The sequence below is a fragment of the Dendrobates tinctorius genome, unplaced genomic scaffold (genome assembly GCF_039654945.1).
Source record: "Dendrobates tinctorius isolate UK_male_01 unplaced genomic scaffold, ASM3965494v1 ptg000102l, whole genome shotgun sequence".
NCBI lineage: Eukaryota > Metazoa > Chordata > Amphibia > Anura > Dendrobatidae > Dendrobates > Dendrobates tinctorius.
In genome coordinates this window covers 5,556,828-5,584,691 of record NW_027361770.1, presented here as the reverse complement: position 1 = coordinate 5,584,691, position 27,864 = coordinate 5,556,828, and the positions used below count along the sequence as shown (strand labels likewise).

The 27,864-nt window shown below is 48.4% G+C and overlaps 1 protein-coding gene across 7 annotated transcripts in view; it reads right to left on the bottom strand.

Annotated features, from left to right (window-relative positions):
- Positions 1-27,864, bottom strand: part of SLC12A7 (solute carrier family 12 member 7) — a 745,935-nt gene that overhangs the window by 57,544 nt on the left and 660,527 nt on the right. For 6 of the 7 annotated variants that reach the window (XM_073587686.1, XM_073587683.1, XM_073587688.1 and 3 more), the window contains one exon: positions 24,132-24,265. The exons of the other annotated variant lie outside the window; for it this stretch is intronic. In XM_073587686.1, coding sequence (XP_073443787.1) covers positions 24,132-24,265 — 134 coding nt within the window. The remainder of the gene's footprint in view (positions 1-24,131; positions 24,266-27,864) is intronic. 7 annotated transcript variants of the gene reach the window in all.

Here is a 27,864-nt window from a genome sequence, read left to right as displayed (position 1 = left end):
TTACCACCACCATGAAGTACAATATGTCATGAAAAAAACTCTCTCAGAATCAGTGGGATCCGTTGAATTATTCCAGAGTTATCATAAAGTGACACTGGTCAGATTTTAAAAATTTGGCCTGGTCACTACGGTCAAAATTAGCTCCGTGACTGAGGGGTTAAACTTTCTAAGAACACAGAGGTCTTCTTTGAGTGACAAAATTATCCACATTATCTCTTATCAGATCTCCAAAATGTCATCACACTTATTTTTGTAGTATACATTAAAACATTACTTCTAAAAACCCTAGAACTTCAGCGGGTTTTAATCACCAAAAATTCACAAACTAAGTAGGGATGGACAGTATTTCAAAACCAGGAAAAATCAGAACTTGAAACCCCCCCCATGTCCCAACACACCTATGTCTATGGAACCAGCTGCACAAATGTCTAGATCTATTGGTCATATGCATCAAACAAAGGGCTCAATTTGAATGAAAAGGAAGGCAAACCTGTTGAAGCGCATTGTGCGCAAAACGGCTGTTGTCCGTCTTCACACAATACTCCTGTGCCAATGCCTATGCCTTGTTTATAAAGAAATAAAGTGAATTGTCTTATGAGAACGGTGAGTGCCATCCTATTTTTCTTTTTTAATTCAACAGACCATGGAATAGTCAATGGGTGAGCAATATAATACCGTTAATGGTATGTGCTCATGTTAAGTAAAATTTCTGCAACATTTCTGCAGGTCTTGGCAGGAAACCTCAGCTGCAATATGTGCCTTTTTGTTGCATTTTTGCCTGCTTTTTTGATTGACTGGCATGAAGGGAATGGTGAAAAATGTGGGGCAAAAATGCACAGAGAATTTACATGCAGCAGATTGTTTTCTGCACCAAATCTGCAAGTCAAAAATACTCAACAAGTGCATGACATGTTAGGTCTCACAATTACTTTGCTGGCATCAAATTTAGCTTCAGGGTTCTGTCACAAATCCGCACAGAAAAAATGCGATAAAAATGCACCAAATCTGCAAAGAGTGCACAAAGCCTAAATTTTTCTAAGAGGTAAGGTTTCTCCTTGCGGAGAGTGACATGCCAGTCTTGTAATATGACTTAGGATAAAAGCCAAATCAGAATCTCAATTTGCAGACACGGTGTTTCGAGCTATTGGCTCTCGTCAGTGCAAAGTATGAGATCTGATTTGGCTTGGACTCGTTAAAGGGTTGATTGTGACTTGTAGGATCGCTACTACCAATAGGTGGCGCTGTAGAGTAAAAGTCCTCTTTCTTTCTGAAGAGGCAATTTGCATATTATTTTCCCAGAGGAGCATTGCACGGCGAATAAGCCTCCTTACCTTGACAAGCCAGAGCTGGCATGTCACTCTCCGCAAGGAGAAACCTTACCTTTTAGACCTCAGTCCAGAGCCTCTCACCTAGCCAAATCAGATCTCATACTTTGCACTGACGTGAGCCAATAGCTTGAAACACCGTGTCTGCAAATTGAGATTCTGATTTGGCTTTTATCCTAAGTCATATTACAAGACTCGTTAAAAGGTTGATTGTGACTTGTAGGATCGCTACTACCAATAGGTGGCGCTGTAGAGTAAAAGTCCTCTTTCTTTCTGAAGAGGCAATTTGCATATTATTTTACCATTGCACGGCGAATAAGCCTCCTTACCTTGACAAGCCAGAGCTGGCATGTCACTCTCCGCAAGGAGAAACCTTACCTCTTAGGCCGGAGTCACACTACAGCGAGATACGGCAGAGTCTCGCAGGTTAAAACCAAGCTCTGGCACTGGCACTCCGGAGCGGAGCGTGCAGCTCCATGTATTGCTGTGCGGCTGCACGCTCCGCTCCGGAGTGGCGGCACCAGAGCTTGGTTTTAACCTGCGAGACTCGGCCGTATCTCGCTGTGTGTGATCCCGGCCTTAGACCTCAGTCCAGAGCCTCTCACCTAGCCAAATCAGATCTCATACTTTGCACTGACGAGAGCCAATAGCTCGAAACACTGTGTCTGCAAATTGAGATTCTGATTTGGCTTTTATCCTAAGTCATATTACAAGACTCGTTAAAGGGTTGATTGTGACTTGTAGGATCGGTACTACCAATAGGTGGCGCTGTAGAGTAAAAGTCCTCTTTCTTTCTGAAGAGGCAATTTGCATATAAATTTTTCTAGACTTTTTTTTTGAGTGTTATATACCAACGAAATGTTCTCCAGAGCACAGAATAGTTTATGGTTGAGCATTATAATACCAATAAATTTAGCAAAAAAGATGTAATACCCTATGGGAGAGCAATATGATACAGAGAGATTTGGAAGAGTTTTTGCAGGCTTAAATAGCAACTAAATGTACCCAAAAAGATGTGATACCCTATGGGTGAGCAATATACCACCAATAATTTTGAAACAAGTTTTTGTAGGCTTTAATAGCAACTAAATGTACACGCGAAGATGTTCCGTATTTTTCGGACTATAAGACGCACCTAAATTTTAGAGAAGGAAATTAGGTGGAAAAAAACTGAAACAAAAAATGTGGTCAATTCTGTACTTAATATCCCCTATCTTGGAATATATGGTCCCATCATCCCCATCCTGATACACACGGCCCCCTTATCCCTATCCTGGTATGCATGGTCCCCTCATCCCTACCCTGGTGTACATGGCCCCCTTATCCCTATCCTGGTGTGCATGGCCCTGATTCTCATCCTGGTATGCATGCCTCACTTATCCCCATCCTGGTGGGAATGGTCTCTCTCATCCCTATCCTGGTATGCAGGGCCAAAGCCTTAAATTGGTATGATTGGCCTCCATCCTGGTCCTGGTATGCATGCAGGGCCGCAGCTATAATGAGACAAGTTGAGCCAGGTGCTGAAGCAGCAGGCAGCAGGGGGCGGCATTATGCGCTCCTCTACCCGCAGCACCTACAATTTAGCCTCTGCACACTGGTGCTGCGGTCGTGCAAGAGGCTGTAATTGGTGAGATCACAGAAGGGAAGGAGTCAGGGCCCCCTGTTGTGAGTTCATTTTCCCCTTCGTCACTGAGGTCTGGTGAACTCCCTATTCTGGTAAAGGAAGGTAATGAGCCTGATGGCACCTGAGCCTAATGATGATGACTGGCAGAGTGGAGTCACTGACTGGATATAAGACTGCCGATGCCCTTCTGCCCTGCGGGTGATTTCTCTGTGAACTTCTAGGACACCAGTCTGATTCCTGCTCCTCTAAAGCTAAGTTTTCTGCTTTGCCTTTTTGCATTTGTGTTTTGTTTTTGTTTGCCTTGCTTTTCTGGATTCTGCCATTCCCTGCTGGGGTGAGCTGAATCTCCTTTTGCCGGTTGCTCTGTCTTCAGAATATTCCTGAGTACTGACATAGTCTTTTTGAAGCCTAGCGTCTTCAGGGCCTTTTTCACTGTCAGTCTGTTGGCTCTTATTTTCATAGGGTTTTTCACGGATTGCAGACAGCAGCCTTCCTGTCCTTTCCTACCTAGTTAGCTTGGGCCCCGTCTTTGCTCAGTCTATCTTTCTGTCTGTGTTGTGTTCTTTCTTCACCGTCATAATATGTGGGGGGCTGCCTTTTGCTTTGGGGTCTGCTCTGGGGCAGTTTAGATTTCCCTTTCTGTCTTTAGGCTATCTAGTCCTCCGGCTGTGATTGAGGGGTCTAGGGCATCGTAGGAACCCCCCACGGCTACTGCTAGTTGTGTTGATAGGTTCAGGGGTCTGCAATCCGATAGCTGCCAACCTCTCTGGTTTTCTGGACTTAGCTTGCATTTCTGTTTTTGCCTCCTACGGTGACTCAATCATAACAGCCCCCTGATTATGGGACCCCTGACTCCTCCCCTCCAGTGACCTCATCACAGGTCCTGTAGTTGCTCCTCTCCTCATGTGTAGCGTCTTCACTCCAGATATCATGTGACCCCTGACTCCTCCCCTCCTATGACCTCATCACAGGTCCTGTGCGCATCAGCCCTTGTTTTATGCAGGACTCTGCTGTCTGTCATCATCCTGGATGAGGGAAGTTTATTTGTGGGGTCAGGGGAGTTTACAGGGTGGATGTAGCAGAGCCGCAAGTGTGTGAGGTGTACAGAGCAGAGCTGCACATGTACGAGGTGTACGGAGCAGAGATGTGTACGGAGTGGATCTGTGTGTGTGTACGAGGTGTACGGAGCAGAGATGTGTACGGAGTGGAGCTGTGTGTGTACACGGAGTGGAGCAGTGTATTTGAACGAGGTGTATGGAGCAGAGCCGCGAGTGTGCGAGGTGTACAGAGCAGAGCCGCGAGTGTGCGAGGTGTACAGAGCGGAGCCGTGTGTGAGCGAGGTGTACGGAGCGGAGCCGTGTATGTACGAGGTGTAAGGAGCAGACCCACGTGTGTGGGAGGTGTACGGAGCGGAGCCGTGTGTGTGTGTACGAGGTGTACGGAGCGGAGCCGCGTGTGTACGAGGTGTACGGAGCGGAGCCGCGTGTGTACGAGGTGTACGGAGCGGAGCCGCGTGTGTACGAGGTGTACGGAGCGGAGCCACGTGTGTGGGAGGTGTACGGAGCGGAGCCGTGTGTGTACGAGGACCGAGGTGTACGGAGCGGAGCCATGTGTGTGGGAGGTGTACGGAGCGGAGCCGTGTGTGTATGAGGACCGAGGTGTGCGGAGCGGAGCCGCGTGTGTACGAGGTGTGCGGAGCGGAGCCGCGTGTGTACGAGGTGTGCGGAGCGGAGCCGCGTGTGTACGAGGTGTGCGGAGCGGAGCCGCGTGTGTACGAGGTGTGCGGAGCGGAGCCGCGTGTGTACGAGGTGTGCGGAGCGGAGCCGCGTGTGTACGAGGTGTGCGGAGCGGAGCCGCGTGGGTACGAGGTGTGCGGAGCGGAGCCGCGTGGGTACGAGGTGTGCGGAGCGGAGCCGCGTGGGTACGAGGTGTGCGGAGCGGAGCCGCGTGGGTACGAGGTGTGCGGAGCGGAGCCGCGTGGGTACGAGGTGTGCGGAGCGGAGCCGCGTGGGTACGAGGTGTGCGGAGCGGAGCCGCGTGGGTACGAGGTGTGCGGAGCGGAGCCGCGTGGGTACGAGGTGTGCGGAGCGGAGCCGCGTGGGTACGAGGTGTGCGGAGCGGAGCCGCGTGGGTACGAGGTGTGCGGAGCGGAGCCGCGTGGGTACGAGGTGTGCGGAGCGGAGCCGCGTGTGTACGAGGTGTGCGGAGCGGAGCCGCGTGTGTACGAGGTGTGCGGAGCGGAGCCGCGTGTGTACGAGGTGTGCGGAGCGGAGCCGCGTGTGTACGAGGTGTGCGGAGCGGAGCCGCGTGTGTACGAGGTGTGCGGAGCGGAGCCGCGCGTGTACGAGGTGTGCGGAGCGGAGCCGCGCGTGTACGAGGTGTGCGGAGCGGAGCCGCGCGTGTACGAGGTGTGCGGAGCGGAGCCGCGCGTGTACGAGGTGTACGGAGCGGAGCCGCGCGTGTAAGAGGTGTACGGAGCGGAGCCGCGTGTGTAAGAGGTGTACGGAGCGGAGCCGCGTGTGTAAGAGGTGTACGGAGCGGAGCCGCGTGTGTGAGAGGTGTACGGAGCGGAGCCGCGTGTGTGAGAGGTGTAAGGAGCGGAGCCGTGTGTGTGTTCAAGGTGTACGGAGCAGAGCCGCGCGTGTGGGAGGTGCACGGATCAGAGCTGCACGTGTATGAGGTGTACGGAGCAGAGATGTGTACGGAGTGGAGCTGTGTGTGTACGGAGCGGAGCCGTGTGTGTACGAGGTGTACGGAGCAGAGATGTTTAGGGAGTGGAGCTGTGTCTGTACACGGAGCGGAGCCGTGTGTGTGTACGAGGTGTACAGAGCAGAGCCGCGAGTGTGTGGGGTGTACGAAGCGGAGCTGTGTGTGTGCGAGGTGTACGGAGCGGAGCCGCGTGTGTACGAGGTGTAAGGAGCAGAGCCGCATGTGTACGAGGTGTACGGCGTGGAGCCGTGTGTGTGTGTACAAGGTGTACAGAGCAGAGCTGCACGTGTAAGAGGTGTACGGAGCAGAGATGTGTACGGAGTGGAGCTGTGTGTGTGTACGAGGAGTACGGAGCAGAAATGTGTACGGAGTGGAGCTGTGTGTGTACACGGAGAGGATGCGTGTGTGTGTACGAGGTGTACGGAGCAGAGCCGCGAGTGTGTGGGGTGTACTGAGCGGAGCCACGTCTGTACGAGGTGTAAGGAGCGGAGCCGCGTGTGTACGAGGTGTATGGAGCAGAGTCGTGTGTGTGTATGGAGCGGAGCCGTGTGTGTGTATGGAACGGAGCCGTGTGTACGGAGCGGAACAGCTCGTGTGTGAGGTGTACGGAGCGGAGCAGCGCGTCTGCAATGTGTACAGACTAGAGCAGCGCATGTGCGAGGTGTACGGAGCAGAGCCGCACGTGTATGAGGTGTATGGAGCAGAATCGCACGTGTGTGTATGGAGCGGAGCCGCATGTGTGAGGTGTATGGAGCGGAACCGCGTGTGTACGAGGTGTATGGAGCAAAGCCGCATGTGTACAAGGTTTACGGAGTGGAGCCATTTGTGTACAAGGTTTACAGAGCGTGGCCACATGTGTACAAGGTGTACGGAGCAGAGCTGCATGTGTATGAGGTTTACGGAGTGGAGCCATGTGTGTACTGAGTGGAGCCGTGTGTGTGTGCGAGGTGTACAGAACGGAGCCGTGTGTGTACGAGGCATAAAAAGCGGAACCATGTGTGTATGATGTATGCGGAGCCATACGTGTACAAGGTGTATGGTGGGGAGCATTCATACCTCCCAGCGGGACAGTCCCGATTTTGAGAGAGTTTCTGCCCCACTGTCCCGGCTGGGAGTTTACTTTCCGCGGACACAGGAGTACACGACGGAGCCCCGAGGAGCACTTTAAAATTCGCACGTGACATTCCACCGTTAGTGACGTGCTAGAAGCTGACTGGAAATGAACTAATTTCGGGAGGAGATTGTGACGGAAGCATGGAGGCACTTCAGGTAATGCTTCAGGTCCTTCACAGTGTCCTCCCCCTACAGCGCGGACAGCAGGATCGCCTTGGACTTGGGGATGCCGGCCATGTGAGCGGCTCATGATATGTCCTGCATCGGGAGGCTCAGGTGGGCACTACAGTGGGAGCCGGGCTGCTATAGTATCTTTATAGAATCTTTCTTTCTCCATTTCTTTCTTTCTTTGTTATTTCTTTCTGTCTCTGTTCTTTATTACTTTATTTCTTTCTTTTCTTTTTCTCTCTGTTCTCTTTCTTTTCCTCAGTACCAGTCAGTGTGCCCACAGTACCAGTCGAATAAGAGGGGTAGGAAACTAGGTGGCACTGGTCACATTGAGCCTCTCATACTTTTTACTGGTTTATAATCATATGCCCTGAGCACCCCCATAAAGTGGGCCAGCGCCAGGCAACAGGGTACAAACAAATCACTATTACTATCAGTCCAAGTGGACAATTATATAGGTAAAGTTAATGATGTCCCTGTGCCAAGCACTGCGGAGGATCAGAATACACTGAGGAGACCAGAACAGCGGGGTTTGGGTAGAAGAATTATATGGGGCCCATTACACTGTATGAAGTAATACATGGTGCCCATTATGCTGTATGAAGTAATATATGGTGCCTATTATACTGTATGAAGTAATATATGGTGCCCACTATAATGCATGCAGTAATATATGGTGCCCATTATGCTGTACAAAGTAATATATGGTGCCCATTATGCTGTATGAAGTAATATATGGTGCCCATTATACTGTATGAAGTAATATATGGTGCCCATTATACTGTATGCAGTAATATATGGTGCCCATTATACTGTATGCAGTAATATATGGTGCCCATTATACTGTATGCAGTAATATATGGTGCCCATTATACTGTATGCAGTAATATAAGGTGCTCATAATACTATATGAAGTAATATATGGGGCCCATTATACTGTATGAAGTAATATATGGGGCCCATTATACTTTATGAAGTAATATTTGAGGCCCATTATGCTGTACGAAATAATATTTGGGGCCCATTATACTGTATACAGTAATATATGGTGCCCATTATGCTGTACAAAGTAATATATGGTGCCCATTATGCTGTATGAAGTAATATATGGTGTAAATTATACTGTATGAATATATGGTGCCCACTATGCTGTATGAAGTAATATATAGGGCCCATTATGCTGTATGAAATAATATTTGTGGCCCATTATACTGTATGAAGTAATATATGGTGCCCATTATACTGTATGCAGTAATATATGGTGCTCATAATACTGTATGAAGTAATATATGGGGCCCAGTATACTGTATGAAGTAATATATGGGGCCCATTATACTGTATGAAGTAATATATGGGGCCCATTATACTGTAAGAAGTAATATATGGAGCCCATTATGCTGTATGAAATATTTGGGGCCCATTATACTGTATACAGTAATATATGGGGCTCATTATACTGTATGAAGTAATATATGGTGCCCATTATACTGTATGCAGTAATATATGGTGCCCATTATGCTGTACAAAGTAATATATGGTGCCCATTATGCTGTACAAAGTAATATATGGTGTCTACTATACTGTATGAAGTAATATATGGTGCCCATTATACTGTACGAAGTAATATATGGTGCCCATTATGCTGTATGAAGTAATATATGGGGCCCATTAAACTGTATGAATATATGGTGCCCATTATACTGTATCAAGTAATATATGGGGCCCATTATACTGTATGCAGTAATGTATGGGGCCCATTATACTGTACGAAGTAATATATGGTGCCCATTATGCTGTATTAAGTAATATATGGGGCCAATTATACTGTATGAAGTAATATATGGGGCCCATTATACTGTATGAAGTCATATATGGGGACCATTATCCTGAATTAAGTAATATATGGTGCCTATTATGCTGTATGAAGTAATATATGGGGCCCATGATACTGTATGAAGTAATACATGGGGCCCATTATACTGTATGAAGTAATATTTGGGGCCCAATTTACTGTATGCAGTAATATATGGGGCCCATAATACTGTATGGAGCATTATATGGGGCCCATAATACTGTATGGACATTATGTGGGGATAGGGGATGAATTTCAGTTTGTTGTGGATCTGACCGCTGGGACCGCCATGATCCTAGGAAACGTAGCTTTGAAGAGCACCATGTAAATGGAGCTGTGGTCGATCAAAGGCACTGTGGTGCCATTCACATGTGGCTATTCAAATAACTCCTTAAAGAGAGTGATGAGGGGACGACAAAGTATAGCAAAAATTCACTGATCAGGGTGAGGAGTGCTACAGTTTGTGGGCTGGTGGGGTTTGTGTGGCAGGGCTGCATTTTTGTCCTAGTCCAGCCCTGTGCCAGGCCTACCATTGCCATTAATGACCCTTGTTCTGGATACTTCTGTGTTGTTCTTGTATGTGCGTGTGATGGCGCTGACATCCTTGTGTTTGGACACCTTTTTTTTCTATTTATCTAAATCAAAATGTCCACTATTGTACTCACTTTTACAGGATAGATATGAAAATTTACTTTGTGTGCGGGGGGCGTCATTTTGCTGTTCGCCTCAGGCAGCAGATAGGCTAGGTTCACCCCTGTATGCATGGTCCCAACCTTATCCTGGTATGATTGGCCCCCTTATCCCTATCCTGGTGTGCAGGGCCCTCATCCCCATCCTGGTATGCATGCCTCACTTATCCCTATCCTGATGGGAATGGTCCCTCTCATCCTTATCCTGGCAGGAATGATCGCTCTCATCCCTATCCTGACAGGAATGATCGCTCTGATCGCTATCCTGGTATGCAAGGTCACAGCCTTAAATTCGTATGATTGGCCTCTATCCTGGTCCTGGTGTGCATGGTTCCAACCTTATCCTGGTATGATTGGCCAGGAAGGTAAGCACAATTTTAATTTTTTTTTTTTTTTTAATGTTTTCTGATGGGGCCATACATACCAGGACCGGGATGGGATGGTCCTGGTATGTATGGCCCCATCAGAGAACACTAAAAAAAAAAAATTATGCTTACCTTCCTGGCGCTCCCTCATAGCGTCCTGCTCCAATGCCAGCAGCTGCTTAATGCTTATAAGCAGCGCATGGCAGGGACGTCATGCGCTGCTTGCAAGCAGAAGGGCAGCTGCTGGAATACTCAGTGCTCTGCACGCCGCCACAGTTTGCACGCAGAGAGCAGTGAGTATTCATTGCTCTCTAGCGAGCACAGTGTCAGCCGGAGACTTTCTGCAGCTGCTGGGAGGTCACGTCTGCCGATACTTAAAGGGAATCAGTCACCCATTTTTTTGCCTCTAAGCTGCTGGCACCCCCCATCAGGGGCTTATCTACAGCATTACAGAATGCTGTAGATAAGTCCCCAATGTACCCTAAAGAGAAGAAAAAGGAGTTATATTATACTCACCCAGGGGCGGTCCGGGTCTGGTTGGGGTCCGGAAGGAGTCGCTGTCCGGTTCGGCACCTCCCATCTTGTAGCGATGACATCCTCTTCTTTCCTGCCCGTCGCGGCACAGGCGCACTGCTCTGCCTTGTTGAGGGCAACATCACGAAACAATCACTGACCTCAGGGAGACCAGTCAAAGAAAACACTGCGGCAGCCGGCAAAGGCGCTCAATCAGTGAAATCCTAGGTGCAATGATCCCTGGGAAATACAAATATGCAAATAAAGTCCGTGGAGCCTCATTTAAGAGTCTCAAACACGGGACTAGCCAGATCTTCTTCCAGAGAAGGACCCAGCCAAGGGGTGGCTCCTTTCGGAAACCACCATTGCCACCATATTACGTGGCACTTTAAGTCAATATCCAGCTCTTTACAAGTTTACAGATATGACAAGGGAAATACCAAGGCCAGGTATCCATCCACAGACAGCTGTTTCGGGGTGTTGCCCCTCACCAGTGTGGAGTAGGATTCTGTCTATGTCTAGGTGGGAGCAATGACTAGTAGACCAACATCACGAAACAATCACTGACCTCAGGGAGACCAGTCAAAGAAAACACTGCGGCAGCCGGCAAAGGCGCTCAATCAGTGAAATCCTAGGTGCAGAGTTCTGCAGTGCGCAGGTGCTGGACCTCTTCCGGCGCCTGGGCACTGCAGTACTCTGCTCTGCCCTCAACAGGACAGAGCAGTGCGCCTGCGCCGGAGCAGCGACGGGCAGGAAATCTTGCTACAATGGGAGGCGCCGGACCGTGACTCCCTCCGGACCCGGACCGCCCCTGGGTGAGTATAATATAACTCCTTTTTCTTCTCTTTCAGGATACATCGGGGGCTTATCTACAGCATTCTGCAATGCTGTAGATAAGCCCCTGATGGCAGTGCTGGCACCTTATAGTAAAAAAATGGGTGACAGATTCCCTTTAAGAGAAATGAATATTCATGGAATGGGGTGAATATTAATTTCTCTTAAGTATCGGCACATGTGACAGCCGGCAGCAGCAGTAAGGCTCCAGCTGACATTGTGCTCGTTAGAGAGCAATGAATACTCACTGCTTTGCGCACACACAGTACCAGCGTGCAGAGTCTTGAGTATTCCGGCAGCTGCCCTTCTGCTTGCAAGCACCGCATGACGTTCCTGTCATGCACTGCTTACAAGCATTAAGTAGCTGCTGCCATTGGGGCAGGACGCTGCGAGGGAGCGCCGGGAAGGTAAGTGTAATGGTTTGGTTTTTCAATGTTTTCTGATGGGGCAATGCATACCAGGATGGGGGTCGGGACCAATCATACCAGGATAAGGAAAGGATGGGACCATGCATACCAGGATGCCATTTAAGAGAAATGAATATTCATTGCCCTCCACGCCCAAAAATGTACCCCAGAACACAGAATAGTGTATAGGTAAGAAATGTGAAGAAACAAGCAACGTTTTCAACCGCTTTTTTCTACTGTCATATACAACAAAAATGTGACAAAGCACGTAACACTGTATGGATGAGCAATCCAATCTTAAAATATTTTTCTACGCTTTTTGTATGTTTTACATTCCACCATAATGCAACAATAATTGTTAAACTGTATGGATGAGATCCATAACACCATTTTGAAAGAAACTATTTTTAAAGTGTAGTTGATTAGTTGATGTACTTATACAGTCATAAAAGCTTTGCCGGTTTTTTTCTTAATTACTTATTTCCAGCGCAGGAGCCGGCTAATGAATAATTCTATAAGCTGCTCCTGCTCTCGCTGTTATTAGCGGCAGCAGATGTCAGATGATGGGAGCTGTAGTCCCATCAGCTGACACCAGTGACCGGAGGTAAACTTTATACCTCTGATCACAGCAGAGCACTCCCGCTGTCTTTTTGACAGCGTGGAAACTGCGGCTCTCTGACTGGCGAGGATGATTTCCCTTCCGATCAGAAGCGTTGTTTGCCACGCTGTTATGGCGTCAGTGTACCGAGTAAGGTGGCAAGTCACAGTGATGCCACAACTAAGATGGCTACGGCATTACAATGACACACTGCCAATCCATGCATGCTTATTGGCTGTGTAACAGGTACCAAAGATGTGGGGCAGGGATTCCAGTTTTACATCGAGTACTGCCTATTACTCGCCGAGTAACGAGCACATCCGAGTACCGTGATACTAGAGTGATAACCGAGTACGTTCGCTCATTCCTAACTAACACTGATGTCTATTAGAAGGAAATAACTCCAAAATGCATCACACCTTCTCAAAACACAGATACATGGATTAAAACTACTTTTAGTAATACAGACCCAAGAACACGCTTGGGGGAAAAAAGGAAAATGCCCCCACAATAGCTTAAATCAGGCTCAGTGTGTGGTATTAATTGACTGTCTACTATCCTCAATGCATAGTGATGGCATGGCTTGGGGCACAGCAGACCTAAATGTGGCTGACAGGTTTCTTGTCTCATAAATGGCAGTCCAGTATTGTAGAGTTGAGTTTCAGTACAAACACTTTTAGTAGCTGTCATCTCAAATTCAATTGATCTTTATTGGCAAGACCAAATACTCATTAGCATTGCCAAAATAAGTGTCCTGCTGCTAAGTCTACTGTACTCTCTCTCCCCCACACTGCCTGAGATGAGAGCTGAAAGCAGTTAATCACACTAGAGCAAGAGCATATAACATGGCCGAGTGCTATGCAATAAAACATTGCATAGCACTCTGCCCAGTGTTATTCTATGGGGCATCTCACATCTGTGATTATTTTCTCATGCCAATAAGGCATGAGAGAACAATTGCAGCATGCTGTGACAGGTAATGAGATTCGGCTCACTTGCACCCATACAAGTCTATACGTGCGAGTGAAACATCAGACTGTACTCGGATGTCCTCCCACTGCGGCCCAATATACAACGAGACAGGCAATGGAGGAGATGGAGAAATTACTTTCTCCATCTCCGCACCGATGCTGTGATTCTCTCATGAGAGAGGATCGGAGCACAGTGCACTGACACTAGGCTCGTGCTCGCAGCAGAACAGGAGCCGAAGGGTCATTAGCGCATTGCAACCGATGCTTTCGCATTTGATGCTGTATGCTCGTATGATTCTAGCCTTAGGACTGCTATGCTCCAGCACATGTAATCACTCTCCAGTGAGGAGCGCAGTCTATGTTAGGTCTCATACGGAGCCTGGTCTAAGCTATAGTTGGGGGATTTTCTTTTTTTTTCCCCTTTTATGTGGATGTGTGCTTATGATTGACAGAGCTGACAGTACTGTGAGAATAGAGCTACTAGAGGTGTTTGTAATGACTCTCAACACTGCAGCACTTCCCCTTTTCCACCACACACTGGCTGCAAGATATGAGAGCAGAAAGCTGTTAATCACATTCAGGTCTGCTCTGCTCCAGCAAGTCATAACTTTGCAGTGAGGCGATCAGACATATTGTCAATAAATGTCTCACACTGATCCTGTTCCAAGCTATTTTGGGAGCCTGTTCTTTTTGTCAGTGTGTTGCGGCCCTGTTTATGATTTTTTGATTTTTCAGACTCCGAAAGAGGAATAGCAACATGCCCCACAGTGAAAGCTCTCTGATAATCGCTACTTGGACTTAAAAAAAAAACCTTAACATAGACCTGGCCTCGGGCAGCACAGTGCTCTATCCCGCACACCATTGCCACTATCAACCACCTCGTGATGCAGACAGCGGTGATTACATTGGTGGAGGAGGGGCCACCATCCCCTTCTTCCACCAATCAGCGAGACAGCTAACGTGATGACATCATTTCATCACATCAGCTGTGCACTCCAGAGAATCAGTGCATCGGACACAGGGGCAGAGCGCTGGGGGAAACAGGAAAGAGGTGAGTACGCGGTTTTGTTTTCATGTGTATAGGATGTTTATATCTACATAGGAGGATATGAGAGGCTCATGCTGTATATAGAAAGGCTATGTGGGGTTTCATACTCTATATGGGAGACTATGTGGGGCCCATGCTGTATAAGGGAGGATATGTGGGCCTCAAGTTATATATGGGAGGCTATGTGGGTCTCAAGTTGTATATGGAAGTCTATGTGGTGCTCAAGCTCTATATGGAAGGCTATGTAGGGCTCAAGCTGCATATGGGAGGCTATGTGGGGCTCAAGCAGTATATGAGAAGCTATGTGGGTGTTCTGCCTTCTTCCATGTATGACGCTGTGTGGATTCCAGCATATGGCTTATCCTTTCATCCACTCCCAGAAACAAGACTATGGGTGCTTAAGTCTATTATTTATTGGGATGATATGGACAACAATGGGAGATGATAAAAGATGGTATAGTAGAACACAGTAGTAGATGATATCAGAGGTTGTTGAACATAGTTATGGATGATTCAGATATTGTTGTACACAATGTGGATGATTCAGGTAAAAACTATAAGAAACAGATAAAGCAGCATGTCAGTACTGGTAGACAATATACAATACATCAGTACTGGCAGGTAATCACAGCAATACAGGGTGCTATCATAACAGTAGCAATGTTACACGATGCTGTTATATCAGTAGCATGCATTATATAGACGCTGAGCAATATAACATACGCAGCAGTAAAAGAGAAAGATGTCTAAAACAACTAATGGCTGCAAGCTTTGCACTGACTGAACAGAGGATCCATATCCAGAGGATGCATATAATTAATCATGCAGTGAAATAGCGTAATTGCATTAACCTTACCGTAATCCGCTTGTTATAAGGAAAGGTTTTGCAGGGAGCTGAGCACATGTGGGCTCCTCAGGAGTTCGGCAGGAATGGTTACATGCTGCAAAACCCAGGCAGGAAGCAGGGACGGTTCTGAACAGGTAACCATTTGGGGAACAGAAGATTCCAACACATGAATAAAAAGGAGAAAGGCAACTATGACACCTAATGGCCATAGCTGGGACAGCACTTAAAATATCTTGCTGGACAGAATGGGCAGAACACTCCCCGCTTGGCATCAACGGATGCCACTATTTGGCTCTTTTGGGGATAATAACAGTACAAGTTCAGTAACTGGCCTGAGGAACAGTTTGTTCTCCCCAAGTTTGCTCACTTTCACCTCTACCTTGCGCACTTTTCCGTCCTTGCTGGGAAGAGGCTTGGTGACTAGGCTGAGTTGCCATTCATTTTGATGTGATTGACTGTCCTTGACAAGTACCACATCAACTGGTTGGTTGTTTGGGCGGTCTTTTTGCCACTTTGTCCTGGATTGTAGAGTGGAGAGATATTGCTTCTTCCATCTGTCCCAGAACAGAAGACATTGGACACACTTTGTACTTGCCTCCATTGGCGTCTGAAGAGGTCCTTATTGTTGAATTCTCCGAGTGGAGCTCTGGGGAAACAGGTTTTCTGCGTGAGTAGCATTGCTGGAGTAAGGACCGTCGGGTCTCTGGAATCACTGGAAAGTGCTGACAGTAGCCTGGCATTCATGAAAGCCGATACCTCGGCCAAGAACGTAGTTAAACTCCCACGTGTGAGTCTGGTGTTTGTTTGCAAGAGGATAGAGTCTAGTATCTTGTGTGCTATGCCTATCATTCTCTCCCAGGCACCTCCCATGTGCGAAGAGTGTGGCAGATTGAAAGTCCAGGTGCATCCTTGCTCGCCTAGGTACCTTTCAACATTAGTGATGTTCAAATTGGAAGGGATTTGAAGTTCTCTTGCCGCTCCACTGAAATTCATAACTCTGTCGGTGCGAATATGCTTCACAGAGCCTCTGATTGCGATGAAGCATCGAAACGCATTTATGAAACTTGAAGTGTCCATAGACTCGATTACTTCGATATGAACAGCTCTGATGGACAGACAAGTGAATAGAACTGCCCAACGCTTTGCTTCAGTATTGGCTTTCCTAGTGCATTGAGTAGCCATGGACCAAGGACCAAATACATCTAGTCCAACGTTGGTGAAGGGGGGTTAGGTACCGAGTCTGTCGGATGGAAGATTGGCCAGCTTCAGATTTTGGAACGAGCCACGGCGTTTGCGACACTTAACACAGTTGAAGATGAGTTTGCTCACGCTTCTCTTTGCACCGACTATCCATAGACCACCCGCCCGCAGATTCCCTTCGGTGAACAAACGGCCTTGGTGTCTCACTAAGTCATGATGATGCTGAATGAGCAAGGTTGTGACGTGATGACGTCCAGGGATTATTACCGGGTGTTTCTCTGAAACTTCTACCTCGGCTTCTTGCAGACAGCCACCTACTCTCAGCAGCCTGTCTTGGTCAACAATTGGATCAAAGTTCTTTAGCACTCTGTCTCCAGGAATAGGTTGTCCCTAGGTTGAGGTTGTCTGTTTCTCTGGGGTATGTTTCCTTTTGTACAACACGAAGTATTGTAACCTTGGCTCTCTCCAGGTTGAGGGTGGTAAATGCATGCTTGCAGTGATGCCATCCTTTACAAGCTCCCTGGCTTGCAGGTGATGCTGACTTGTAGGACTGGGCCACATGAAGTAGACAGGCTATGGCTCGAACAAGTGACTTCCAGGTTGAGAACCTGCTGAACCGATGAGATTCCAGGTGATGGCTTGAAATCCCTGTATGCAGAGCAGACACTAGAGGACGGTGCATCAGCATCCGGATCCACTAGTTTGAACGTATCGGGCCTGTCGATGTGGGGCATGGAACGGTACAAGGAAGCAGGGCCTGTGAACCACGTAGTGTCCTTAAGATGACTTGGAGCAATGGATCTAGTCGCATCATCCGCAGGATTGAGGAGAGTAGGCACATAGTGCCACTGATTAGGGCAGGTGGCTCTTATCCTCAGTACAGAGTTGCTGACATAGACATAAAAGTGTCGAGTATCGTTGCAGATGTATCCTAGTCAGGGCCGTATTTGCCATTAGGCACTGGAGGGCACGTGCCTAGGGCGGGACTTAGCGAGGGAGCGGCACCTGAGCAAGGGTTTTTTTTTTTGGCTCGGGTGTCGGCCCTTCCCCGTTCCCCCCAATCATACTCACCTCCTCCAGGCTCCAGCGGTGCCTGCTGCAACTCCGATGGTCCTGTGCCGAGATCTGTTCTTCCTGTGTGAACGTGCGGTCACGTGGTACCGCTTATTAAGCTCACACAAACAGGAAGAACTCAAGATACCGGCGCCTAGCTAGACAAGAAGAGACATGACAATCACATGATGCAGGAGCAGGGACCAGATCGCGCCATGACTCAGGTGAGCTGGATGGAGAATGAGCCAGGGGCAGAATGGGGGCAGGGGGAAGACTGAGCAGCGGGGGGGCAATGAGCCAGGGGGAGAATGGGGGCCGGGGGGAGACTGAGCAGCGGGGAGAGGAATGAGTCGGAGGGGGGAGGATGAGTGCCAGGGGAGAATGGGGGCCAGGGGGAGACTGAGCGGCGCGGGGGGAATGAGCCAGGGGGAGACTGAGCAGCGGGGTGGAGAATGAGCGCCGGGGGTGTGAGCACGGGGGGGGGGGGAAGAGCCAGGGGGAGAATGTGGGCCAGGGGGAGACTGAGCAGCGGGGAGAGGAATGAGCCAGAGGAGGGGGGAATGAGTGCAAGGGGGAGAATGGGGGCTGGGGGTAGACTGAGCAGCGAGGGGGGAAAGAGCCGGGGGGGGAATGAGCCAGGGGGAGAATGGGGGCCGGGGGGAGACTGAGCAGCGGGGAGAGGAATGAGCTGGAGGAGGGGGGGAATGAGTGCCAGGGTGAGAATGGGGGCCGGGGGGAGACTGAGCAGTGGGGGGAATGAGGCGGGGGGAGACTGAGCAGCGGGGTGGAGAATGAGCGCCGGAGGGGTGAGCATGGGGGTGAATGAGCGCCGGGGGGAGACTGAGCAGCTGGCGGGGAATGAGTCGGGGGGAATGAGCCAGGGGGAGAATGGGGGCCGGGGGGAGAATGAGCAGCGGGGTGAATGAGCGCAGGGGGGAATGAGTGCAAGGGGGAGAATAAGGGCCAGGGGGAGACTGAGCAGCGGGAGGGGGAATGAGCCATGGGAGACTGAGCGGGGGGGTTATGAGCCAGGGGGAGAATGGGGGCCGGGGGGAGACTGAGCAGCGGGGGGGGAATGAGCAGCAGGGAGAGGAATGAGACGGGTGGATGAGCGCAGGGGGAATGAGTGCCAGGGGGAGAATGGGGGCAGGGGGGAGACTGAACAGCGGGGGGAATGAGCCAGGGGGAGACTGAGTAGCGGGGTGGAGAATGAGCGCAGGGGGAATGAGCGCCAGGGGGAGAATAAGGGCCGGGGGAGACTGAGCAGCGGGGGGAATGAGCAGCAGGGAGAGGAATGAGACGGGGGGATGAGCGCAGGGGGAATGAGTGCCAGGGGGAGAATGAACAGCGGGGGGAGAATGAGCCAGGGGGAGACTGAGTAGCAGGGTGGAGAATGAGCGCAGAGAGGAATGAGCGCCAGGGGGAGAATAAGGGCCGGGGGAGACTGAGCAGCGGGGGGGAATGAGCCAGGGGAGAATGGGGGCCCGGGGGAGACTGAGCAGTGGGGTGGAGAATGAGCGCTTGGGTTGGGGGAATGAGCCAGGGGGAGACTGAGCAGCGGGGTGGAGAATGAGCGCTTGGGTTGGGGGAATGAGCCAGGGGGAGACTGAGCAGCGGGGTGGAGAATGAGTGCTGGTGGGGGGGTGAGCCCGGGGGAGAACAATGAGAATGCACTGGGGAAACAGGTGCACTGAGGAGATGGCTGCACTGTAGAAATGGTTCCACTGGGGAAATGGCTGCACTGGGGAAATGGGTGCACTGAGATGGGTGCACTGAGGAGATGGCTGCACTGGAGAAACAGGTGCACTGAGGAGATGGCTGCACTGGGGAAAGGGGTGCACTGAGGAGCTGGCTGGATTGGGGAGATGGCTGCACAGGGGAAAGGGGTGCACTGAGATGGCTGCACTGGGGAAACGGGTGCACTGAGGAGATGGCTGCTCTGAGGAGATGGCTGCACTGGGGAGATGGCTGCACTGAGATGGCTGCACTGTGGAAATGGCTGCACTGAGGAGATGGCTGCACTGGGGGAAACGAGTGCACTGAGGAGATGGGTGCACTGGGGAAACAGGTGCACTGGGGAAACAGGTGCACTGGGAAGATGGCTGCACTGGGAAGACGGCTGCACTGGGAAGACGGCTGCACTGGGAAGACGGCTGCACTGGGGAAAGGGGTGCACTGGGGAAAGGGGTGCACTGGGGAAAGGGGTGCACTGGGAAGACGGCTGCACTGAGGAGATGGCTGCACTGGGGAGATGGCTGCACTGGGGAAATGGCTGCAACGAGGAGATGGCTGCACTGGGGAGATGGCTGCACTGGGGAGATGGCTGCACTGGGGAGAAAGTCTACTTTCACATCAGCGATTTTTGCCAAAGTGTCTGGATTAGTCATACTCACCAATGGGGGAGGCAGCACTAAAAGTGCCTAGGGCAGCATAAACTCTAAATACGGCCCTCATCCTAGGACCACCTTGCTATCGGTGTAGAACTCTGCATCTTTGATCTCCAGATTCATATTCACTAATAGGACTTTTATGGATCAAAACGTGCGCTGCCAGACCATCAATCCTCACAGGTGGTATATTTAATATATTTATTTCCCTCGGGAAGATTTATGGCCACAGCGTGGTCATTTGGATGTGCAGCAAGCTGACCGCATTTCTTTATGCTTGTTACTCTCCTGTATACGGTGAGTATAAACTACTATTTGATATCTTGGTTTTCTCAGATAAGACCCTATTGCGCTTTTTTTCCTTGCAGTTCTAATTATCTCCAGATTCATAGCATCCGAGATAAGCTCGGCCAACTCGACTGCGAGGACAGCAGTACAGAGTTCCAGTCTGGATATCGTGTGTTCACTGAGTGGTGCCAGTTTAGTCCGGCTCATCACAAACCCAATGTGGCTCTGTTCATCCATGTCTATGGTTTTGAGGTATGCTACTGCTGCGATCGCTTTGACTGATGCGTCACAGAATACACAAAGTCATCGTGTCTTGACTTCCGTGGATGGCCTCGAGAGAACTCCTCCACTCTTCCTACAGGTCTGCCTTTTCTGTTGGAAGTGGATCATCCCAATCAGACATGTCTTGGGTGAAACATGCAAAATTATAAGCCGCGGAGACACCATCACATGTTTCTCAACGCAAGCAATGACTAGCCAGGTCTTTCACCGGGAAGGAACAACCACGGGAAGGGCAGTCTCCAATGAAGGAAACCACCTATGCCAAAACATGGTATCCATCCACAGACAGCTGTTTCGGGGTATTGCCCCTCATCAGTGTGGAGTAGGAAACTGGCTAGTAGGAGCAATGCCTAGTGGAAGACTATGAAAAAAGAGGATGATTGACCTCATGGAGATCAACGTCCGACACTGCGGAGACACCATCACGTGTTTCTCAACGCAGTGATTCTAGAGCACTGCCCCCATCCCTTATGGGAAATATGTAAAACATGCAAAAATATAAGCCGCGGAGACACCATCACGTTTCTCAACGCAAGCAATCCAAGGCTTCGCTGCATGGGAATGGAGACGATTCTTAGGTCTAGGTCCTTAGATCACTGGAATAATCTTGAGAGGGAAAGGCTTCCATCAACTCTCGGCCGTTGGAGGAAATTTTGTGTAACCTTAGGTTAGACTGAGCGAGCATTTCTTGAGCCCTTTTTAGTAGACTTATTGCAGCCTCATTTGTCGGTGTGGACTTCAAACAGTCATCTATGTAGAAGTCCTTTTCTAACTAAGGATCAGACATCTGACCCATACTTTTCTTCTCCCTCTTTGGTGGAATTTAGGAGGCCGTAGATAGCGACTGCTGGGGAAGGGCTGTTTCCGAAGATTTGAACCCTCATCCAAGTACACAAAGGAAATGGCATGAATTTAAAATCTGATCTTTTATATATATATATATATATATATATATATATATATATATATATATATATATATATAATTAAGATGATGTGGTGATTTCCTTCATGTTCAGATACAATGCTTTATGGTATGGTGGAGAAAATCCTCCCTTCCTGCTATTGTGGACCTCCGCCCATTTTATTTCCCTCCCACTTTACTTCAGCCAGCAAGTGTATATAGGTATATGTTTATTTGTAAGATGTTAAGCTATGAGTAAGGACCCTCTAGTCCGAAACGCGTAAGCGTCTGTCACATTGGTGAACCATATGTTTTTTATGCATCTATTCTGTTTTTAATCATTTTTTTGGAATAAAGTCTTTTGATTTTAACCATCCTTTGGTCGAGGTTGCTGGAACATCTCTTAAGTATTGCACCCTCATCCAGTATTCTGTGATGTCTTTGTCCAGATTGTTGTCACGGTACGAAAAGAACCTTAAGTAGTTTCTGTGTTCCTCTTTGATGAGAAAACAGTGGAACATCTGTTGTATGTCAGCCATAAATGCCACTGTATCCCTGCAGAAAGAGAGTAGCACTTCCAGAAGTCTGTTGTTGAGGTCTGGGCCCGACAGCAGGACATCATTCAATGAAACATCTTCACATTTGGCACTTGAGTCGAATACCTCTCGTATCTGACCTGGCTTCTTAGGATGGTATACTCCGAAGATGGGCAGGTATTAACACTCCTCTGAGGGCCAAAGTGCAGGTGCAATCTCTGCATGGTTGTTTTGGAATATCTTCCCCGTGAAGCTAAAGAAGTGTTTTTTCATCTCAGGTGACTTCTGAAGCTTGTGCCTGAGGGAGATGAATCGCTGTAGACCAGTTCCCTCTCGTTGGGTAGGCGCCTTCTCTGAGACCGAAATGGTAAAGGTGCGACCCAACTGTTTGATTCATCTTTGACTATTTGTGTATCCATGATGTCCAGGAACATCCTATCTTCTATGGACATCGCTACCTTGTCGTCCTCCTTTGTCCTGTGGAAGACCGTACATTCCATGTGGTCTTGTTCACCTTCACAGGCGTGGTCTTCATTGGTAGGTGCTGAGAAAGGGCAAGGTAGTGGAGTGTTTGGCAATTCCTTTACCAGCAGACTATTGTGACATGGCCGGAAGAGAGATGGATATCCATTTTCTAGTGTGCCGGTAAGCATACTGTTGACTGAGGCCGGCTTGTGTGCTCCTCCTAGGCAGACGTCTCCTATGATGACCCATCCAAGGTCGTGCCTCTGAGCGTACGGAGTGTTCCTGGAGCCGTTTATACATTCTCTACCCTTGTGGACTTGTAGTGTATCTCTACCCAGAAGTAAAGCTATTGGGGTTCCTTGATTCATCTCAGGTATCAGGTGGGCTATACGCTTTAGATGGGGGTGATGTTTCGCCACCTCCCGTGAAGGTATTTCTGACCTGTTGTCAGGAATCTGGTTGCACTCCAGGATGGTGAGTAATGATAGGCAGGTTTGGCCATCTATGGGCTCCATCTTGTATCCGGGAGCTTTTCTCCCCGCCGTCTCAACGGTACCTGAACACGTCCTCTGGGTGTAGGGAGAACCAGGGCCTACAATGCTGAAGTTGTCAAAGAAGATGGACCTGGCTAGGGACCTGTTACTTTGGTCATCCAGGATTGCGTATATCATGAGAGCTTTGTCCTTGTGGCCTGCAGGATAGACTTGGACAAGGCAGATTTTTGAACAGGAACTTCCTCCTGTGAGTCCCTTACAGATCTCCATACATTTAAGCTGACCTCAGGTGTGTCTTCGTCGGTGTCTTTCTGCTTCTCATCGTGCTCCTCTGCTTGTGACAACACTCATGGATGTGATCCAGGGTGCAAGGCTGTATTGTGATCCGTGCTGCTGCATTCTGCACATTTCACACTAGCTTCACAGTTCCTGGCGAAGTGAGAGGTTGTGGCACAACATTTGAAGCAGATGTTGTTCTCCTTGAGGAAGCCTTTGCAATCCTCCAAAGACTTCTCCCTGAAGCCTCTGCATTTCAGTAGTGGATGTGGTTTCTTGTGTAGAGGACAATGTTTACTGACATCCTGAGGCTTGCTCTCGTCTGGAGGGGAATCCGCTTGTTATAAGGAGAGGTTTTGCAGGGAGGTGAGCTGAGCACATGTGGGCTACTCAGGAGTTCGGGAGGAATGGTTACATGCTGCAAAACCCAGGCAGGAAGAAGGGGCGGTTCTGAACAGTTAAACATTTGGGGGAACAGAAGATTCCAACATATGAATAAAAAGGAGAAAGGCAACTATGACACCTAATGGCCATAGCTGGGACAGCACTTAAAATATCTTGCTGCACAGAATGGGCAGAACAGTGGGGCTTAAGCTGTATATGGGAGGTTATGTGGGGATCAAGCTGTATATGGGAGGCTATGTGGGTGCTCAAGCTGTATATGGGAGGTTATGTGGGGGCTCATACTGTATATAAGAGGCTGTATGTGGACTCATGGTATATAGGGAGATATAAGAGTACTTAATTCTGCTTAATATTAAGTGATACAATTAATATTAATAAAACAATTATAATCAATATATTAATATTGAGCAGAATTAATGTCAGCCTACTGTTTTGGCCCTCCACAACAATCACGGTTTCTCATGTGGCCCCTCAATAAAATTAATTGCCCACCCCTGCCTAAAAGCAATGCAATACTTTGATTGTTAATATATCTGCAATGGAGAGGAGAAATAAAAACATTTTTTTTTATTCTGCATAAGCACCGATTACATTTTGTTCAACATTAAACATTTGGAGAAAAGGCGCACAATAAAATCCACCTGAAATATTTATACATACAAGCCCCACAAGGAACTCCAACCATTATCTAAATATTATCCTTCTGTAATTCAGGGACAGCTTAGTTTACATATAAAACCCACCTCCGCCCCCAAATGTTGAAAGAAAATAAAGGATACAGTTTTCATCACCCTGTTTATTCTTGGGTGGCCCAGGCATATTCAGTAAGACCAGCTGAGCACGCTGAGATCTGTTCAACACAACTTCATTTAGTTTTACTGCAGTGTGCATTCTTCGAACATTTGACTGATTTCTGCCATGAAAATAAATCAGAAAATGGAAATAAATATGTGGCATACCATCATTAAATGGGTTGTCTAGAATTAGTAAAAACATCTTAAAAAGTGTCACATGTGTTTTGTGGAATGTGCATGGAATTGCAGCAAAGATTAAATTTCACACCACCTATATACAAATATGGAATTGATTTTAGAAACAAGCTGCCATGTTTTTGTAATTCTGCACAACTCTTAAATCTTTTCATCCAGCTATTATCCTTACAGTTGGAAATATATTTAATTTATAAATCTTATAAGAAAAGGAAGGTTGTGTTTCATTTGCTGGCTCTTTACAGGGAGCCTCTGGGTTCAGTTCTAGTTCCTCTAGTCTTTTCTGTCAGTTATAGGTACTTGGGCTTACAATTATGTAAAAGGATTTTCCCATTAACAAAAGTTAATTTCAATCAATAAATCTTGGAATAACAATAACTTCCACAATTGGATGTGTTTAAGTAAAATGTTCCTTTCCTGAGATAATCTTACAAATTTTTGTGCAATTTTTCCCCGAGTACACTGATACCCTATATGTGGGGGAAAACTACTGATTGGGCGCACAGCAGGGATTAAAAAGGAAGGAGTGACATTTTGGAACACATACATTAATGGAATTGTGTGCAGCCGTCATGTCGTTTCCTGTTTGGAAAGATCCTGGTGTGCCTAATCAGTGGAAAAAAATCCCACAAGTGACCCTGTTTTGGAAAGTAGACCCCCAAGGATTTTATCTAGACATGTGGTAAGTACCTTGAACGCCCAAAATGCTTCACAGAATTTTAGAACATTGATCTGTGAAAATAAAAAAAATATTTTTCCCAGAAAACTGATTTTAGCCACAATATTATTTTAATTATCAAGAGGATAGCAGGAGAAAATTGACCACAAAATTAAAGTGCAGATTTTACTGTTACGGTTTGCGGGTACTATGACCCACTAGGAGAGCCCCTTAGGTCCAAGAACAGCAGAATTTCACCATAAGTGACCCCATTTTACAAAATACACCTCTTGATGAATTCATCTAGGATTGCAATGATCATATTTACAACACAGGGTGTCACAAATTTGTTACCATTAGGCAGTGAAGAAAAACATATTACATTTTTACCACTAAAATGTTGTTTTAGACCCAGTTTTTACATTTCACAAGGAGAACTGGGTAAAAATGGTACCAAAATTTGTCCCACAATTTCTGCTGAATTTGGAAATACCCCATATGCCCATATACCCAGTACTGCTTAGCAACTTGGTGAGACGTGGGAGGGACAAAGTGGAATTTGCCTCCTGGAGCACAGATTTTCCTAGAATAGTTTGTGGAGTCCATATAAAGAGCCCTTAAGTGCTAGAAGAGTTGATTTCCCCCTCAAGTGACCTTTGTTTCAGAAGTGCACAAAACTGTGGCGGACCATGCTTTTATGCATGCAAAAACAGACCGACACTGCCGGATTACAGGTCAGACAGGATTCACAGTGTCCCCATCTGCCTCATTATAGGGAATCTTCTGCCCGGGGTTCCATCTGAATCACATATTTCAGAGATTTACACTAGTAAATCCTGGTGTAATCGCTTAGCACAGAGCGGATGATAAATATGCGCCGAGCCTTACTGCCCTCTATGGGAGGCAGAATGAAAAAATCTTAAATGAAAGTCACGACTGGTACAGGAGGAGAGAGGACCCTGCCCATGAGGGCTCACAATCCACAAGGGATGGGTGAGGATACAGTAGGCGAGGGTAGAGCTGGTCGTGCAGTGGTTTGGTCGATTGGTGGTTACTGCAGGTTGTAGGTTTGTCAGAAGAGGTAGGTCTTAGGTTCATTTTGAAGGTTTCCACGGTAGGCGAGAGTCTGATATGTTGTGGCAGAGAGTTCCAGAGTAGGGGTGATGCGTGGGAGAAATCTTGTATGCGATTGTGGGAAGAGGAGATAAGAGATGAGTAGAGGAGATTTTGTGAGGATCGTAGGATGCGTGCTGGCAAGTACGGGAAACGAGGTCACAGATGTACGGAGGACACAGGATGTGGATGGCTTTGTATGCCATGGTTAGGGTTTTGAACTGAAGTCTTTGGGAAATGGGGAGCCAGTGCAGGGATTGACAGAGGGGAGAGGCCAGGAAATAAAGGGGGGGACAGGTAGATTAGTCAGGCAGAAGAATTTAGAATAGATTGGAGGGGCACGAGAGTGTTAGAGAGGAGGCCACAGAGCAGGGAGGTTGCAGTAGTCAAGGCAGGAGATGAGGGAATGGACTAGGGTTTGAATGCCATTTCCCGTGTGATAAAGTTGATAAGGCAGCTTTATTCTTCGGATCAGTATGATTACAGCGATACCACATTTATATCTTTTTTTTTCTCATCATTTTTATTGATTTTTTTGACCACAACATCGGATAGGATAACGTAGCATAGGATATAGCAATGACACTGTAAATCAGGGGTCCCCAACCGCCGGTCCGTGGCCCAGCACCGGGCCGCTGCAGTGCCCTTGCTGGTCCGCGGACACAAGGGGAGCCAGGGGCGGTCAGTGGCGTAGCGGGGGCTGGGGCGGCGCGCAGCAGATCTTAGACTGCCCTCGTGTGTAGCGGCGGCCAGGGAGCGATCCAAGCAGCTCCGCTGCCTGCAAGAGGGAATAGCAGGAGCGGAGCTGCAAGGACCCGTCCAGCTTCCTGCCCGCCGTCCGCGCTTCCTGTCTCTGACTGACACAGAGAGGAGCGCGCCGCTGCTGTGTCAGAGCGAGGAAGCGCGGGCGATGCTGCGGACAGGTGAGAGGAGAGAGGTGGTGTCTGTGTGTATGTATAATGTGTGTGTGTATGTCTGTGTGTGTACATGTGTGTGTGTTTGTCTGTGTTTGTGTAGGTGGAGCCTGGCCCTGGAGGAGATGGGGACATGAGGAGAAGACCGTGATGGGGAGAGAAGGCCATGAGGGGGTAATGGGAGAAGGCCATGATGGGAGTGATGGAGAGACAGCAGTGATGGGGTGAAGGCAATGATGGAGAGACAGCAGTGATGGGGTGAAGGCAATGATGGAGAGACAGCAGTGATGGGGTGAAGGCAATGATGGGGAGAAGGGAGTGATGGGGTGAAGGCAATGATGGGGAGAAGGGAGTGATGGGGTGAAGGCAATGATGGGGAGAAGGGAGTGATGGGGTGAAGGCAATGATGGAGAGACAGCAGTGATGGGGTGAAGGCAATGATGGGGAGAAGGGAGTGATGGGGTGAAGGCAGTGATGGAGAGACAGCAGTGATGGGGTGAAGGCAATGATGGGGAGAAGGGAGTGATGGGGTGAAGGGAGTGATGGGGTGAAGGCAATGATGGGGAGAAGGGGGTGATGGAGCACTCATTCAAAACCTATGGTGAGTTGAGTTACATTATAAATGTTATTTAATTATAAGTATGCACTGCTACACTACAACCGTGTCCATAGCCCCGCCCCCTTATGACCAAAGCCCTGCCCCTGCCACACCTCCATCCCCGCCCTGCCGGGCCATGGAAGAATGGTCTTGCTTGAAACCGGTCCCTGGTGCAAAAAAGGTTGGGGACCACTGCTGTAAATTACCAAAAGTACATATACAAATCTTACTTGTCAGACA